The sequence below is a fragment of the Eurytemora carolleeae genome, unplaced genomic scaffold (genome assembly GCF_000591075.1).
Source record: "Eurytemora carolleeae unplaced genomic scaffold, Eaff_2.0 scaffold1945, whole genome shotgun sequence".
NCBI classification, from domain to species: Eukaryota; Metazoa; Arthropoda; class Copepoda; order Calanoida; family Temoridae; genus Eurytemora; species Eurytemora carolleeae.
This window is the reverse complement of record NW_019397832.1, coordinates 3,008-20,492: the sequence shown is the minus strand read 5'-3', so window position 1 is coordinate 20,492 and position 17,485 is coordinate 3,008. Positions and strand designations below refer to the sequence as shown.

At 34.2% G+C, this 17,485-nt stretch overlaps 1 protein-coding gene across 2 annotated transcripts; it reads left to right on the top strand.

The window, feature by feature from the left end:
* Window positions 1-1,090: 1,090 nt before the first annotated feature.
* LOC111716043 (endophilin-A) lies at window positions 1,091-13,323 on the top strand (the record flags this gene model as incomplete). Of its 2 annotated transcripts, none has more annotated exon segments than XM_023491457.1 (11): window positions 1,091-1,200; window positions 1,683-1,787; window positions 3,249-3,341; window positions 5,587-5,674; window positions 7,470-7,551; window positions 8,071-8,128; window positions 11,145-11,276; window positions 11,745-11,828; window positions 12,075-12,127; window positions 12,660-12,720; window positions 13,256-13,323. In XM_023491457.1, coding segments are annotated over 11 exon segments (899 nt in total), but the record flags the coding sequence as incomplete, so codon positions are not given.
* Window positions 13,324-17,485: the final 4,162 nt, after the last annotated feature.

Sequence of the window (17,485 nt, the reverse complement as noted above, 5' to 3'; positions counted from 1 at the left end):
GCTATTATTCAGCTGTACTCATTTTACTGTATGAATAAGTTAATTATGAGGGACTGGTAAAACTATTTGTTTTACAACCATATCTTTAGATATTTAATGAAATAGCTAACAAGATGTTTTGCCCCGGAGATTCCTTTGTTATGCTTTGTAGGCTCCATTTTCATTAGATAAATCCTTTTAGGTACAAAATGAATGTAAAGTAATTATAAAGAAAAGTCAAAAATAATAAATAATACTGATGAGAATTTGTTGTAATACAAGAAACCTATAAAGAGGATTAGGAAAGTGAAAATTGAAAAAGTTGAAGATGAGGATAAAGTGCTGATTATTGTCCTAATCCATAAATCTGTGATATATGTATGAATGTGCTAAATGTGAATCCTATATAGTATGGCATCACTGTACGCTCTAAGTTCTCACTTTTTATCCTTAATGCGCGTTTTCAATGGGAATCCACAATTAGGGATGTTAACGTTTTCATTTTTTTAAACGATCGTTTCGTTATGAAAACGTCGACGAAAAATCGTTTTTTTATCGTTTATTAAAAATGGTCGTTTTTAAACAGTCGTTTTTTCAAAACGATCGTTTTTATAAAACTCGTCGTTTCGTTAACGATCGTTAACGACGACTTTTCGTTAACGATCGTTAACGAAGAGAGGAAACCGGCCTGAAGGGCATCTGTACTTATCATTGAGTAGTTTTAAAGAAAATATCAGGAAGTCTTAGCTCTCACACAACTGCTTAACTTCATGTAAGACGACATTCAATAAAGTTGCATGTAATTATTTTTTCAAAAAAGATCGTTTTTCCAAAAAAGATTGTTTTTCCAAAAACGACCATTTTTATTAAGTTCTTTGTTTCTTTAACGATCGTTAACGACAACCTTTTGTTAACGATCGTTCACAACGACCCTTTGTTAAATATTGTTAACATAATTGTCATTAACATTTTTTTTAAAACGATCGTTATTCGTTTCATAAAAGTTCAAAACGAGTGGGTCGTTTTTAAAAACGAAACAAAAAACGATCGTTTTACGATTCAATTACTGTCATATATGTTCTGGTAATATCTGATGATTTATTTTAGATTTAAAACTAACTTAAAAGTTTAATAACCAGCCAGAAAATGTCGTTTCTTGGAGGGAATCTGTCTAACATCCATATACCCTCATTGGGAGGGATTAAAAAACAGTTTTCTAAGGTAATAAAAAATCAAACAAAAATCTAATTAGATCAAGTCTGTAGAATCGTTAAACTTTTTTCGCCAGTTTAAAAAGAATTGCAAATTTGCATTGTTTGTATGAAAAATGTTGAATAATCAAAGTATTGTCGTTGACTCTTACAACTGTTTGACACTCTTACTTGCTAGCCCTGTGTACTCTTTGGCTTTGTGCTGCTTGACTCCATGTACTGTACTGTTTGTGTGTTTGTACCTGCATACTGTTTTAACCCCATGGACTTTTTTATCATTTACTGTTTGACCGTTTACTGTTTGACCGTTTACTAATTGACTGTTTACTGTTTGACCGTTTACTGTTTTTAGCCCACGTCCTTTTTATCATTTACTGTTTGACCGTTTGCTGTTTGATTGGTTGTTTTTTACCATAAAATATTTTGACGATGTACTTGTTCACCCTGTGTACGCTTTGACCCGTGAGGTATTTGACCCCATGAACTGTCTAGGCTGACCAGATGGTAAGTGAGAGGATGGGTGGAGCTGAGCATACTAAACTAGATGATGAGTTTACCAAACTTGAACAGCAAACTGATACATATATTGAAATGCAGGTAAACATCCTAACCACGTACTCAATACTAGAAAGGTATACTGTCTCTCCCGTATTGCCTTACATAGCCTGTATATAAACTGTACAACTTACTATAGCTCTGAAATGAACCGGAGATAAAAGTTTTTTTCCCCTCTAACTTAATTCTCTACGCTCTGTGATTGTACCATCACACTTAAATCATAAACAGAAATTCAGGTATTCATCCTAACCACAAATGTGTAGACACATTAATTTTCACAAAAGGGGATGAGTACTTTGTCTTACCGTCCCATTTTGCAGTCTAGGTCTGTATATATACAATACAACTTCCTATAGCTCTGAAATTATTCAAGATTCCAATGCAAACAGTCTTTTCCCCTCTTTATTAATTCTTTACTCTGTGATTGTAACGTCAAACTTAAATCATATTTAGTTATTAGGATATGGTTGTAGGGGTAAAATGGCATCAATTTTAAATGCACAGGGTTAAATCAACTTCAGTCAAAAGTCAAATGTCTAAGCTAGATCTTAACAAAAATTTACCTAATTCTAAAATTAATTTATATAATTGATGCAAATAGCAATAAAACTTTATAAATTTTCTGTTTACAAAGTTTTCTCTTGTAGTCACATGCATGTTATCTAAAAATCTATTCTAGATAAATTCAATACTATATCTGGAATTCTATAGAATTCGATTCCATCTTTCTTGTTCAACTGTCTGTAATGGACTTTCCAAGTTTTCAAAAACACAATTGGATACTAAAACTTTACTAAAACTTTATGTGTAAAGTTAGTTTATTTAAACTTCGTTCAGAATTAAACACTTTTTTCACTTTTGTTTTTTTAACCAACTAAATATTTTATCCAATTATTTAGGCTGATATCCAACTAAAATTATTTAATTTTTCCTATAAGTAAGAATGATATCCAACTAAAAAATATGATTTCTTTCCAATTATTTCGATATCCAATTATTAAGGATGATATCCAACTAAAGAATAGAATATATATCCATTTATTAGGTTTGATATCCAAATAATGATTGTATATGTATCCAATTATTAAGACTGATATCCAACTAAAGCATATTATATATATATCCAATTATAAAGGCCAATATCCAACTAAAGAATATTATTTATATCCAAATATTAAAGCTGATATTCAAATAAAGAATATTTTAAAATATCCAATAGCTAAGGCTAATATCCAACTAAAGCATATTATATATATATCCAATTATAAAGGCCAATATCCAACAAAAGAATATTATTTATATCCAAATATTAAAGCTGATATTCGAATAAAGAATATTTTAAAATATCCAATAACTAAGGCTAATATCCAACTAAAGAATATTATATATATCCAACATTTAAGACTGATATCTAACTGAAGAATATTATATACATATATCCAATAATTAAGGCTGATATCCATCTAAAAATTAATAAAGATATCCAATTATTTAATTAAGGCTGATATCCAACTGAAAACGAGAGAATTTATTTATCCAAATCCTACAGTTCGGGCCAAGATGATGACGGATTCAGGCATATCTAAACTTGGGGTAAAATTTATTATTATTAATATTATTATTATCCCAACAATAGGTATATCACTTTTTTCATTTTTTTCTTATTTTTAACAATGTTCTCTTCATTCATACAAATTAAACTTTACACATTTCTAATCCTGCAAAGCGGACTAATATATTTTCATATTGTCAACCAAACAAAATATTATAACTTTGAACCATGAATTAAATATTCAAATACAGGGTTATCCATAACTTTTATACTTTAATTTGGACCCATACTGTCGTCTTTCAATTCTTAATCTTTGTGGGTAACCTTGTATTTATTAAGTTTAAGAATAATTACTTTGTGAGTTTATGCAATTGACTGATTTAAACTTCAAATACTTGAAATATCTATAAATTGCATATACAGTGTGCTGCTTAGTTTGGATTTTGAAAATAAATTTGTTTAACATTAATTTTTGAATTTTAATTTTAACAAATTTTTTAAATAAATTAAAACTGAAACTAATCATATACTAGATATCGACCTTGTCTTAATCTAAAGATTATCGAATCTAAAGATTCTAAAGATTAATTAATCTAAAGATTCTAAAGATTAACTAATCTGAAGATTAACTAATCTTTATTCTATATCCCACAAGGTGATTGTACCATGTAAGAATAACTGAAATGAAGAGATTAAGCATTGATCCTTAAATTAAAAGTGCTCACAGTAGATATCGGGGTTATGATTATCCAACACAAAAGTTTTTTTTATTTTTTTTTTTTTGATATTTTGAATCAAGTCTTGAAACACGAGATTAAAACTTTTTAACGATCGGTTTTATTGAACCAATGATTTTACTGAACGAACGATTTTTTTGATCCTATGATTTAAGTGAACGAACGATTTTATTGAATTAATGATTCTATTGAAGGAACGATTTTATTGAACCAATGATTTTATTAAAGGAACGATTTTATTGAACCAATGATTTCATTGAAGGAACGATTTTATTGAACCAATGATTTTACTGGACGAACTATTTTATTGAACCAATGGTTTTACTGAATGAACGATTTTATGAAACCAATGATTTTACTAAACGAACGATGTCACAAAACAAACGAATAGTTAGAAAACGAACGAAATAGATGAAAAATGAAGGATAATTCTATAAACTGAAATTATGAACGACTAAAAATCAACGAACGAAACGCAGGTCGGTAATGAACGATAAACAAACGAACAAATTGAAAAAAAGAATGTCCCGAAATCTAATCGACAGAGGGCGTTATGAACCAAGTTATGTACAGATACTAGATCCAAAAATTAAATTAAAAATTGGTTTGAACCATCGTCAGAAACTCCGAGTAAATGCTGGGATCATCATAGCATTATACTCCTAAAACTGGTTTAAAATTAGTCCTAAACGTGAATTGGACTTTTAGACTCTGAGCTCAGTAAAACCTGATGAAGTAAACCTGAGGATCTTGTTTCAAGGGTTGAGGAGGGTTTATTGGCACACGAGACATTGGAGATAATCATTGATTTCTTCATCATGTTTATTTTATAATAGTAAACATACAGTTTACAATACATACACAATATATACAATATACATCCTGCATTACATACACAACATACAATATTCATCATTTATATTGATTTTATAAGATTTTTCGGTGAAAAAACCTTTATTTAAAGATTCTTCATTTACCAATCTCTTGATTTGAAAAGAATTTTTAAGTAATCGAAGTTAATTAAATACTGTAAATTAAAGGGCCCCATCGTATTCTTAATGTTTAAAATTTTAATTTGTCAAATTACAAAACAATATTTAACCAAATTTTGTGAACCACAATTGTCCCAGTATTCTATTCTCAATTTAGGAAACAATTAAGACGAATTTTAAATGTTCAAAGTAAGAAAATTCGATGAAAGTATTGAAAAAGAATTTAACAAATATCTAGTTTTCTATGGCCATGGAATTAAATTAAAGTTTTAAAAATGAATAATTTAATTAGCTCCAGGCAAAGGAAGGAGTTCTAACTACAAAGAATTATTTTTAAATCCCTATATCTTTGCAACCCAATGTCGCAGATCTTTGATTTTTCAAGCTATAAATTATGTTCGATCAAATTATTTAAATTTGTAATATCAACGGTTCAACCATCTGTGTTGTTAAGATATAGGGATTAGAAAATTTTAGCTTGTGGTAAAAACTGTGTTCCTTAATAATTTTATCTTAAAAAAACATAAATATTTTTTAAAAAAAATTTATCTGTCTAGGTTGGAGTAAACTCCAAGGTTGGGATAGTTCCGATCCCAGAGAAGGCTTTAGGAGAAGCTATGGAGAAAGGAGGGAAAAAACTTAAAGGTAAAGTTATCAAAAGCCTGATACAAAGGAACAGAGTTCTTGCAACAAACTCTAATCCCTTTATCTTTGCAACACAATGTCGTAGACCTTTAATTTTACAAACTATAAATTCTGTAATACAAAATAGTCTAAAAATCTAAAATCTATTAGGTTGAACAAATTTGAGTTTGTGGCAAGACCTTATTTCTACATCATTGTATAAAAGTATGTTTTATCTACCCTGTAAACAGTCCCTTGCTTAATGCTGGCTTACAATGCCTCTATAGATTTCATATCTTTTTGTCTGAATATTTGAAACTTTTCAGGAATCCATAATAGTGCATTAATCAGAAATGTTAACATAAAATTAGTATACAAAACAATTACAATTACTTTTGAGAAATATGATGTTCAGTGTATTTTCAAAACGCTTTTGGGATTTCAGTTGACAAAAAAATACAAATAAAAGCAAAAATTGTTCTATATATTGAAATGAAATGATATATCTTCATGCAAAAAAGTAGTTGAAAAGAATTGATGTGTAGAAAATTAATAATAAGTTAAGCAATATGTGTTAAGATTATGTTAAAAAATTTCAAAAGCAAGCTAATTTGCGCTTGATTCACTTCTTAAAGAGATTACTGGTATCCCACCGCTCTGCCACAACGTAAGACTACACACCTAGGGTATCTGCTCAGGTAGAGAGGATCCTCCTAGTAACTCCGAGCGTGGGTGGGCGCGCGGTCACGTCTAGGGATCGACAGGGAAAAGGACCACCTGGTACCGCACAAGCAATAGGAACAGGTGCGCTTCCGGATCGGTCCTCTGGTGGTTGGAGAAGAAAAAGAGACGAGGATCTGTTTCGCAACTGGCGTTGCCCTAGTTTGTATAAAAATAGTACCGTGTAGAACTCCTTTGAACCGAACCGTAAGCACTCCGTTGCTCAATCCTCCTCATGTTGAATAAATACACAGGGTAGGGCTTGAACTTTTATTACAGATTGACAGCTTCAGTCTAATGAACAAAGAACATTTATTTCTCATGGAAAAAGCATTGAGGGTACAAGAAACAAATAAAGTATCCCTCAGGCATTAAAAAACCATGAACAGCCCAATATTTATCATACGATTACTTACAAAAATATTTCTCAAGGATACATATTGAATATAAGAAATAAATATTTTAGAACTTTTTCTTGAAAACATTGAGTAGAATGAAAATAACATTTAAACATATTTACCACAGTCATTCGCAGGGTTTTCAGCACGAAATATTAGCACACTTTACAGATTCTAACTATATACTAGGAAAAACGTTTTAACACAGAACGCGTCCATGACACAAAACTGCGCCTGCGCAGTAAAATCAAAACATACGATATACAACAAGTTTCTCTCCGTATTCAATTCTTTCCAGAAACATCTGTACAGACCACTCTCTTGTCGCAGGGGTGAACAAAATTTTCCCATTGAACAGGGGCATTCCATAGACTCAAGAGACGCGACATGGCTCGCGTAACAGGATCAAACTTGTAATGCGATGAATAAAAGGCCTTAGGGTCTTCTGGACATCAGTTATCTGGTAAAAGACACTGCTAGAGATACGACATAGAAAAGAGAGATAGACGAGGACATAATAAAGATCACATTGCATGATTGCGGTGCCATCCTGGAGGATTCTAGAGATCAGGAGCAATACTGCAGCCATGAATAGAGCCTAGATATAGGTTGTGTGAGTGGGGGGGGGGGGCGTAGAGAACAAATGTTATAATTGAATCATAATTTATTTTAAAAAATATAAATAAAATTTGTTTTAGAGCTGCAGCAGAATAATGATTCTCAGTATGCAGATAGCCTAACCATTTGTGGAGATAGTCTTAGTCAACTTGCAGATCTCAGGTAGTCACTATCAGATCTCAGGTAGTAACTAGCAGATCTCAGGTAGTCACTAGCAGACCTCAGGTAGTCACTAGCAGATCTCAGGTAGTCACTACCAGATCTTAGGTAGTCACCTTCAGATCTCAGATAGTCACTAGTAGATCTTAGGTAGTCACCTTCAGATCTTAGGTAGTCACTAGTAGATCGATCTTAAGTAGTCACTAGTAGATCACCGGTAGTCACTACCCGATCTCAGGTAGTCACTTGCAGAGCTCAGGTAGTCACTAGCCGATCTCAGGTAGTCACAAGCAGACCTCAGGTAGTCACTAGCAGATCTCAGGTAGTTACTAGCAGAACTCAGGTAGTCACTAGCAGATCTCAATATGGTCACTAAGAATTTAGTTTTTGAATATATTCGATATGATTGAAAAATTATGATAAATTTTATAATAAATATATGTATTATTATATAGGAAGTGTATGGAGGATAATATTGCCCAGAATTATAATATTTTATTATATATATGTATTATTATATAGGAAGTCTATGGAGGATAATATTGCCCAGAATTATCTAACCCCTCTAGAGGATAGTCAGGTAAATATTGGAAACTATCTATTTTCTGTCTATCTATCTGTCTTTGTGCTTGTCTATCTCTCTATCTATCTATCTATTTATCTATCTATATGTCTGTCTATCTATCTATCTATATATCTGTCAGTATATATATATATATCTGTCTATCTGGCTATCTATCTTTCTCTCTATTTATCTATCTGTCAGTCTGTTTGTCTATCTATATAATTATCTAACTATATATCTATATATCTATCTATTTATCTATCTATCTATCTAGCTATCTATCTATCTATCTATCTATCTATCTATCTATTTATACTTATATCTATCTATATATCAATTTGCCTAACTGTCTAACTGTCCAATTGTCTAAATGTCTTAATGTCTAAATGTCTTAATGTCTAAATGTCTAAACGTCTAACTCTCTAACTGATTAAGGACCTAAATGTATGATTTTCTAAATGACTAGCTATCAAATTTTCTAGCTGACTAACCATCGAACTGTCTAACTAACTAACTATTTAATTGTCTAAAAGTCTAACTGTCTAACTGTATAGTTGTATAACTGTTCAAATGTCTAACTGTCCTACTGTCTAACTGTCTAACTTCCTCATCATTAACACTTATTAATATATTCTCAATTTCTCTGTTACTTTTTCTTTTTCTTCTGAATGGTGTTATTCTATGGAAAACGAATAATATTAAAAAATCTAATTAAGTGTTTTTTTTATTTTTTCCCCAACCCCTCCACAAATTTAACTTTCTTGGTGTTTTTATTTTATTTTTCACCAAAAAGCCAATTCCATCATTTTTGAAAAAAAAAACATTTTTTTACTGCCCCCCCCCCTTGTGACTGATAATCAAATTTTATTTTCTGTACACTTTCCGTGTCCCTGGAGTGTCCAGGGGTCTCATGTTTATTAATAAAAAGTAAGTAAAAAATCCAGGGTTCCCGCTTCTTATACATTCTTTAACGTATTCAGGGGGAAAATATGGACCACAGCAGTTGAGTCTTCAACATAGATCTTTTTCAATAAAAAAAATGGCTTGTTTTGAATATTTATCACAGTCAAAGGAACTAAAAAATCTAATTTGTAATCCTTTTGTCTTGATGTTGTAAACCTTTGATATTTCAAACTATGAGTTCAAATCAAATTTTCAAAGTTTAAGATAATTAAGATTTACACCATCAGGTTGTAAGCTAGGAATTTGGAATTTGGATTTTGTTTTCTGAGTTTGTTTCAAACATTTTCCGTAACTTTATTTTTTTAGAAAAATGTTGGTGTTTTCAAATTGTTGGTTTTGTTAGGTTAACTCAAATTCTTGAAGGGGGGGGGGGGGGTTCAACTGAATACGTTGAAGTAATGTATTGTATTTGTTGCAATAGCTAATTTATCGTTACATTTCAATCCTTATGTTATTAAATATTATAAGTTTTGTACTGTGCTGTACTGTAGTTAATTGTGCTTATTTTTGTACTTTCTTCATTGTACTCTAATAAAGCAAACTGTGTCGCTAGGATGTAACTTACTGTTCAGCACAAATTTACAATAATGTATTGTATGAATTATGCTGTATTTTCCATACTGTACAATGTAATACACTATTCTGTATTGTATTGTATTTTACTGTACTGTACCGTACTGTACAGCACTGTACTGTGCAGAACTGTACAGCGTTGTACTTTAACCTTTTATTTTTATATTTCATTTGCTTTCAAACTCAATTGACGATTGTCCTTTTTTTAGTATTTTCTCAGATTTCATTTCTTTTTGTAAATTTATTCTTGCAAAAATGAAGCTGCAATACATTTTTTGGGAAAAAGTAAATATTTTTAAATGTATTTTTTTGAAAATTAAGAAAACTTTTCACCAAACCAAGATGGTGAACACTTTTCATGGTTTTTATAAGCCTGTGTATTTTTAGTTTTGTAGAAAATTGTTGTAAAGATATTTAATGTTTAGTTAAAATTCATCATAATGAAACTAAATGTGGTTGCCAGGTTGACAAAACCTGGACAGGGGGGGAGGGGTACAAATAACCCCAGTTCATCTTACACAAACAAACAAACAACAAAAATAATAACATAAAAATAAATGGCCAACTTTAAATATTTTTATGAAAAGTATTTTTTCAAACATGACATGAGAAAGATGAAATAATTTTTCTCAATTTTATCTATGCTTTTTTTACTTATATCACTTCTAAAAAAAAACAATAAAAAAGCATGTGTATGACTTCTTAGGGTTCAACATCCGTAAACATTTTTTTTTCACAAATTTTTCAACCTAGAAAAAGTGGAATCGGAAATAGGTTTTTATAACACATGAAAAAATCCAATAACAAAAAAACGTACTAAGTTGGTCTTATCTTTTCATCCAGTTATCGCGTACAACCCCTTGAAACAGCAAAAAAACTCTTATATTTCATGTAACCTGATTCAACATTATATTGATATAAAACATTAGAGTTAATTAATCTTTAATTGAAATCTAAATACTTGATTAAATTTTGACAATTTTATAAATTCTATTTCAAATTACAAAATTTAAATCATTTAGATAAAATAAAAAAAGTTTGAAAATAGAACTGTTTTTTCTGAATTTTTACAATTTGTTAAATTTAGTCTTTTTTATTTTAAAGCAATCGAAATGGTACAAACTGCAAATTTTTATGATTTTGATTTTTTTAAATATTGTGATTTTTTATATTAAAAATTACTTTTTTTACATCTAATTTGAACACTTAACTCAATCAATAAATAATCAATAATTACAGTCTAATTTTTTAAAGGGTATTCTTGCGATAAATTTCAATATTGCTATTAAGTATTAAGTATTGACGGAAATACCGTGGAAAAGATCTGAGTTTCATTAATAGCTTTTATGATAAATGATAATAATATTAAATTGATGTCTTCACTTTTGCAGAGAATTTACATAATTAAAAAAACATATCTGGATTAAAAGTCGTCTTTGCATTTCACTTTATAGTTAGGATCGTTGTATTTACCTATCTATGTATCTAGAATAAGGAGCTCCGTGACGTCTTGACATACCGGAAGAAGGTTAACGGCCGGAAGTTGGATTACGACTGTAAGAAACGGCATGGAGCAGACGGAGACGAAATATTAGACGCAGAGAAGAAATTTGCAGAATCCTACCAGGTGGGCGGTCTAGTAGGGGTATCAGTAGGTTGGGTCTGTCCAGAAGGATGTCAGTAGGTTGGGTCTGTCCGGAGGGGGTGTCAGTAGGTTGGGTTTATCCAGAGGGGGTGTCAGTAGGTTGGGTTTATCCAGAGGGGTGTCAGTAGGTTGGGTTTATCCAGAGGGGGTGTCAGTAGGTTGGGTTTATCCAGAGGGGTGTCAGTATAGGTTGGGTTTATCCAGAGTGGTGTCAGTATAGGTTGGGTTTATCCAGAGGGGTGTCAGTATAGGTTGGGTTTATCCAGAGGGGTGTCAGTATAGGTTGGGTTTATCCAGAGGGGTGTCAGTATAGGTTGGGTTTGCCCAGATTTGTTAAAAGGTCAATTGGTTTTTTTTCTTTTAGTCGCACCTATTTTAAGTTAACTTATCGAATAAACAGCTTAATTGACAAGAAAAACAATCCGTTTAAAGAATTTATTTTTATTTCAGATGGCCCAGGTGTCAATGAACAGTATTCTCGAGAATGATGCTGAATACATAATGCAGTTGGCAGCACTATCGTCTTCACTCAATGTAATTTTAGATTTATAAAAATTTGATTAAAGGGACTGTACGCGAAATATCGAGTGACCCTCAATTTAAAATGGGATATTCCCAATTCACAACGGAACCCCTTCATAAACCTTCATCTGATCAAAAATATGAAAGATGTTTTCCTAGGATAAGTGTTTAATTCTATTAATTCCTTTATCTTTTCCTGCAATAAATTTTCTGAATTTGGCAGATTTTCTGTATAATGTCAACCATCTTTATCCCTAGGATTACCACGCTGGTTGTATAAATGTTCTGGAGGATCTTGTCAAACAACTCAAGTAGGTTTTTTTTATTTAAATCTTTCCTTTTATCTTCAGGGAGGAAGGGGGTGCTGAGGCGCCATAAGCCCCGCAAAATGACCTCCGCGGAACCTTGAAACCATCTTATAGTGTCTCTCACTATGTCTCCAGTCTGTAGTCCTAGCCTGAATATATACTTGATATAAGACTAGATTTAATGAACAATGAGATGTAGTCCTAGCCTGAATATATACTTGATATAAGACCAGATTTAATGAACAATGAGATGTAGTCTTAGCCTGAATATATACTGATATAAGATCATGGATCAAGAAACAAAATACTCGAGTATCCCCAATAGGGCTGGGCACGTTCCTATTTTTAAAAAAATTGTCTATCATGTTTGTAAACATGGGCCTTCAGTTGGATTGTTGGTTCCTTGTTCGTTATTTTCCCAATCGTTCCATCACTGTTTCGTTCTTTGTGTTAAAGTGCAAGAACGGTTTCATCTATTCGTTAACGATGGAATGTTAACGATTCCTCATAACTCAATTAATCGATATTATTTTAGTGCTAAAAAAGATGAAGCGGCAGATAGACCTAGACCTGACTTCCAACCTCGATCCTTACAGGTACAATACGAGGTTTTTACCAGATTAAGAGACCTGATTTAATGAATTTGAGCCAGATCTAGAGACGAACCACGTATCTTGAATTGGTGATTCAGAGTTTGTCTCTAATCTACAAGTTTAGAATTGGGATGAATCTAATTAAGAGCAAGCGGTAGGCAATTCAGCGACCTAGCTCAAATTTCTATAATTTGGTCCCAGGTTGCTAAGATATAGGGATTAAAGAATTTTGAGGCAAGTTGATTTTGCCATGAAATCCAAAAAATAATCTTATAATTACCTTAAATAAATTAGTGAAATATATGCAACAGTCAGATGAGAGTGGATGCATTCTCCCCAGTGCTATGAACTCACTCAATTTGGATCTGAGAGCCTACCCTGCAATAGCACTGGTTAAAATCATAGATAAATAAATCTATGGTTAGAATACATAAACAGTGTTGTAGGACTTAATTCCAGGTCACCCTCTCCTTTCTATATATATTGGTCCATTTCCGGTTCACAGCGTACAGTCTCTTTAACTAAATTAATTAACCAGGAGATGACTGGAGGGAGTGCTGGTGGAAGTTCAAGTGGAAGAAATCTCAACACTGAAAACGGATCCAGGTATATAATGATAAAGCTTGATTAGGCCTGGGTTAAGTTAAGAGAACGATTCTTGGGGTTTAAAGGTAAGCATATTGTAACAGTGGGCGAGTTTTGTTGATCTTTTACGATCAGCAATTCAAGGATTTTCCAGAAACATCTGTACAGACCACTCTCTTGTTGCAGGGGTGAACAAAATTTCCCCATTGAACAGGGGCATTTCATAGACTCAAGAGACGCGACATGGCTCGCGTAACACTCGCCACCGGGGAAAGAAAAGAAAAGAGTTCTACTTGCACCCCGCAACTTCTATCTCTCGAAACGAAGAAACAACCTGAAAATCACTAATCACTTAGGTTTAAAAAAAAAGCTTAAAAAAGTCTGTCCTCCCAGGGAATCTCCAGCTCCATCTCCTCCTCTTCCGAGAACACACTCCTGGGAACGCTCTCTATTCTCTCATCATAAGTTAGAGGACACTCTATCACTCTCCTAGAGAAACCTGGGGCACTCATCCTCTTCTTCTTCTGCACCTTCTCCTCTTTCTCCTCCAGGAATACATCATCATCCTCCTCAAGTACCACCACCTCCTCGAAGACATCCCCCTGCTGAGGCTCGGAGACCTCCTCCCCGGAATCACTCCTAACTCCGGAAGGACCAGGAGCAGGCTGATCCAGGGAAGCGCCAGCCGGCTCCTCAGCAGTAGAACCAGCTTCACTCACCTTCAGACTCCTCATCCTCATCCTCTTCAACTTACTAGGCCTAGAACTATTCCTCCTTTTCACTCTAGACCTCTTCTTCGGAGTACTCAGAGCAGGGTTCTCATCCTTCCATCTGGTTCTCTCTTCATACTCCCAGTCAGAGGACAACTTGTTTAACCAAACCATCCTCTTCCTCCTCACCTGAATCTCAGCTCCACTCTTCTTCAAACACTGCGTCTTTTCCTCCAGAGAATTACACACAGCCAGTCTCAACCTCTTCTCCACCTCCTCCACAACCGGAGTTCTTTCAACAAATATTCTCACGTGGCATAATCTCATACCATCATACAGTCCTCTGTAGAATTGTTGAAACCCTACATTCTTCTCCATCCTGAGGAAAAACTTGCTCATCTCCGAGGGGTCCATTCTTGTCCACTCCAATAGCCACCATCTCTTGGTTGTCAAAGAGTAATTTAGAGTTATTTTCGACCCTTTAACTTCTGTTACTCTTCCAAGCTTCCAATAAACAGATTCCTGGTAGGTGGTATCACTTAGAGACTGTATCAATCCTTCTCTGGTTTCAGCTTGTTCTTCTACACCTAGGTGAAACTCCTCACCTTCCAAGGACATCACTACAAACTCCAGAAACCAAACCACAGCAGTTTTCTGATTACATTTCCGAAACCTACAGAGTATATCTGGATCAGGAGAATCGTCTTTGAACAGTAGACCAGTTAACACGTTGTAGGTTACAAATCCAAACATAATATCATCCAACGCATAACATCTAAGGGACTCAGGAATCAGCTGCCATCACGGAGTTCACGGAGTAACTTGATAATCTCAGGCTGCACAGACATTTTCTTCATTATACAATCCTTATTCCCATCCATCTTGAGACCCAGAGAAATTACACACATCCAGTATACTCCATTCCCAGATATAATCTTTTCTGGAACTTGTTTCCAGATGTCCTTGGAATGACATGAGCTCAGATCAGAATTGTATCTATGCTCATGTTTATCCAAATATCCCACTTGATCTAGATCCTTGGTCTTGAACTGGAACTCTGGAGATAACCTTCCTTCATTATATACAACTCCGTCCTGGATTACAATTCCTTTCATCTTGGTAGGTTTTAGATTCTTCTTCACTTTTTTTGATTCCCACCTGAACAAATACTGTTCTGCTTTTTCGGTTTCATCCTCTGGGTTCCATCTGTATTCTCCCAGTAAACAATTCTCGCACTTGTCATCCTGGATTAAGTGTTTGTTGTGACAGTATTTGGTTCTTCATCTTTGCATAAAATTCTCATCTCTCTCCTCCATCCATGGAACACAGGATATGACGTCAGAGGCATTCCAGACCTTTCTCCTTTCGTCCATTTTAAACCCCTAATCCCGTCTGATCCCTTGGGCACATTTTGTATATTAAACTTGTTAAGGTTCAGCTCACCCAATCCTGTTGATAATTTATCCTTCTCCGGGTTCCCCTTATACCAGGATAACTCATCAAACCAAGAGATCCTGATCCACAGGGTCACATCAGACCAGGATATCTACCAAGACCAGGATATCTCTTCAACCCCTGACATCTCACCAAACCGTACTCCAAACCAATAGATCTTATCAATTCCAAAGTATCTCAAAAGCACACAAGGATTGCTCATTGATCCCTGATCACCACAATTCTTCTCAGGATCCCAACCTGACTCCAAATCACAGGGATTGCATATTAAACAGGGATCGCCCATTAAACAGGGATCGCAACTTATCTCAGGATCGCAACTCATCTCAGGATCGCAACTCATCTCAGGATCACACCTCATCTCAGGATCGCAACTTATCTCAGGATCGCCATTCTTCTCAGGATCACCATTCTTCTTAGGATCATTATTCTTCTTAGGATCACAATTCTTCTTAAAGGCTCCCATTATCTTAGGATCGTCATTATTCTTAGGATTTGCATTATTCTTAGGATCTCCATTCTTCTTAGGATCATCAGTTTTCTTAAAATCACCGTTACTTATTTTTAAATCTTAACTTTTTTGGGTTAAACTTAGTTCTCCAACCTTGGGGTACAGTATCCACTAGTAGCTCTGCTACACTCCTCCCCGCGTCAGCCGCAGAAACGGAAAACTCATAATCCTTGCTGCTCTTCATCCAGTCCATTGTGTGTTGAATTTTACAAATCGGATTCCTTACCGTCGTACCTCCCATGGTAGTTTTAACTGTGTCTCTCAAGGCTATATCGAAATTGCGAAATGGAGAATTAAACTCCTCCGCAAAATCATCCAAATTCCCTGAAAGACTCTTCTCATCATGCTCCATCAAACCTTCACTATCTGGATTCCTACCAGTCGTCTCTTCCAACTCATTTTCGGTAGAATCTTTACAATTAGACAAGTTTCCTGTGGGATTAATCTCATCATGCTCCAGTGAACCTCCCTCTCTCTCCACATCAGTATTATCTCTGGTTATACCCTCTGGTTCTAGTTGGTTCAAACTTACTTCTTGATCCATTATCAGACACTTGAAGGTCCTCACCATTCCATGGGCACTGTGTAATCCACACAAGTTCCCTTGATCCTCCAGGATCTCCAGCAGTTTCTCATGATCATTCAAAGATTCTTCAAAATCATCCAGTCTTTCTCCATTACAACCCAGAATATCTCCTCCATTTCTCAGGCGAGGTTCTACTGACAATCCTAATTTCTCATTTGTTCTAATTGAATAATATCTCCCCCCAATCTCAGTATCTAAATCCCCAAGAATGCTTGTTACTTTAGCATCAGCCATCACCTTGGCATCAGCCATTATCTTGAGATCAGCCATCAGCTTGGAATCACCATGAGATCTCATACCAGGGGTTCTCATCAGATTAAAATATCTCTTATCTATCTGCTCCAATTTGGTATCAATCATCAACTCGGCATCAGCCATCATCCCAACATCAACCATTGATTCAGCATCAGCCATTATCATATTATTCACCTGAACTATTCCAGCATCAGCCATCAACTCAGTATCAGTCATTATATGGATATCAGCTATCATCTCAACATCACTCATCAACTCAGCATCAGCCATTATCATATTATTTATCTGAACTATTTTGGTATCAGCCATCAACTCTGCATCCACCATGGTCTCAGTATTAACCATTATCTCAGCATCAGCCATCAACCCAGCATCAGCCATTATCATATTATTTATCTGAACTATTTTGGTATCAGCCATCAACTCTGCATCCACCATGGTCTCAGTATTAACCATTATTTCTACTTTCTCATCCCAGAAGGGAAAAATCTTCTCTCAGTTTCATATTGATAGTATTAGTAACACCCCTCGACCTAGTACGGACCCTGGGTTCTAAATTAGTCCCTCTGCTGCTTTCATAATTTTCATCAATGAAACCAGTCGGATTAATTTGGGGAGTGGATGCATATCTATCAGGATTAAATTGATTAAATTGGCTGCAGCAAA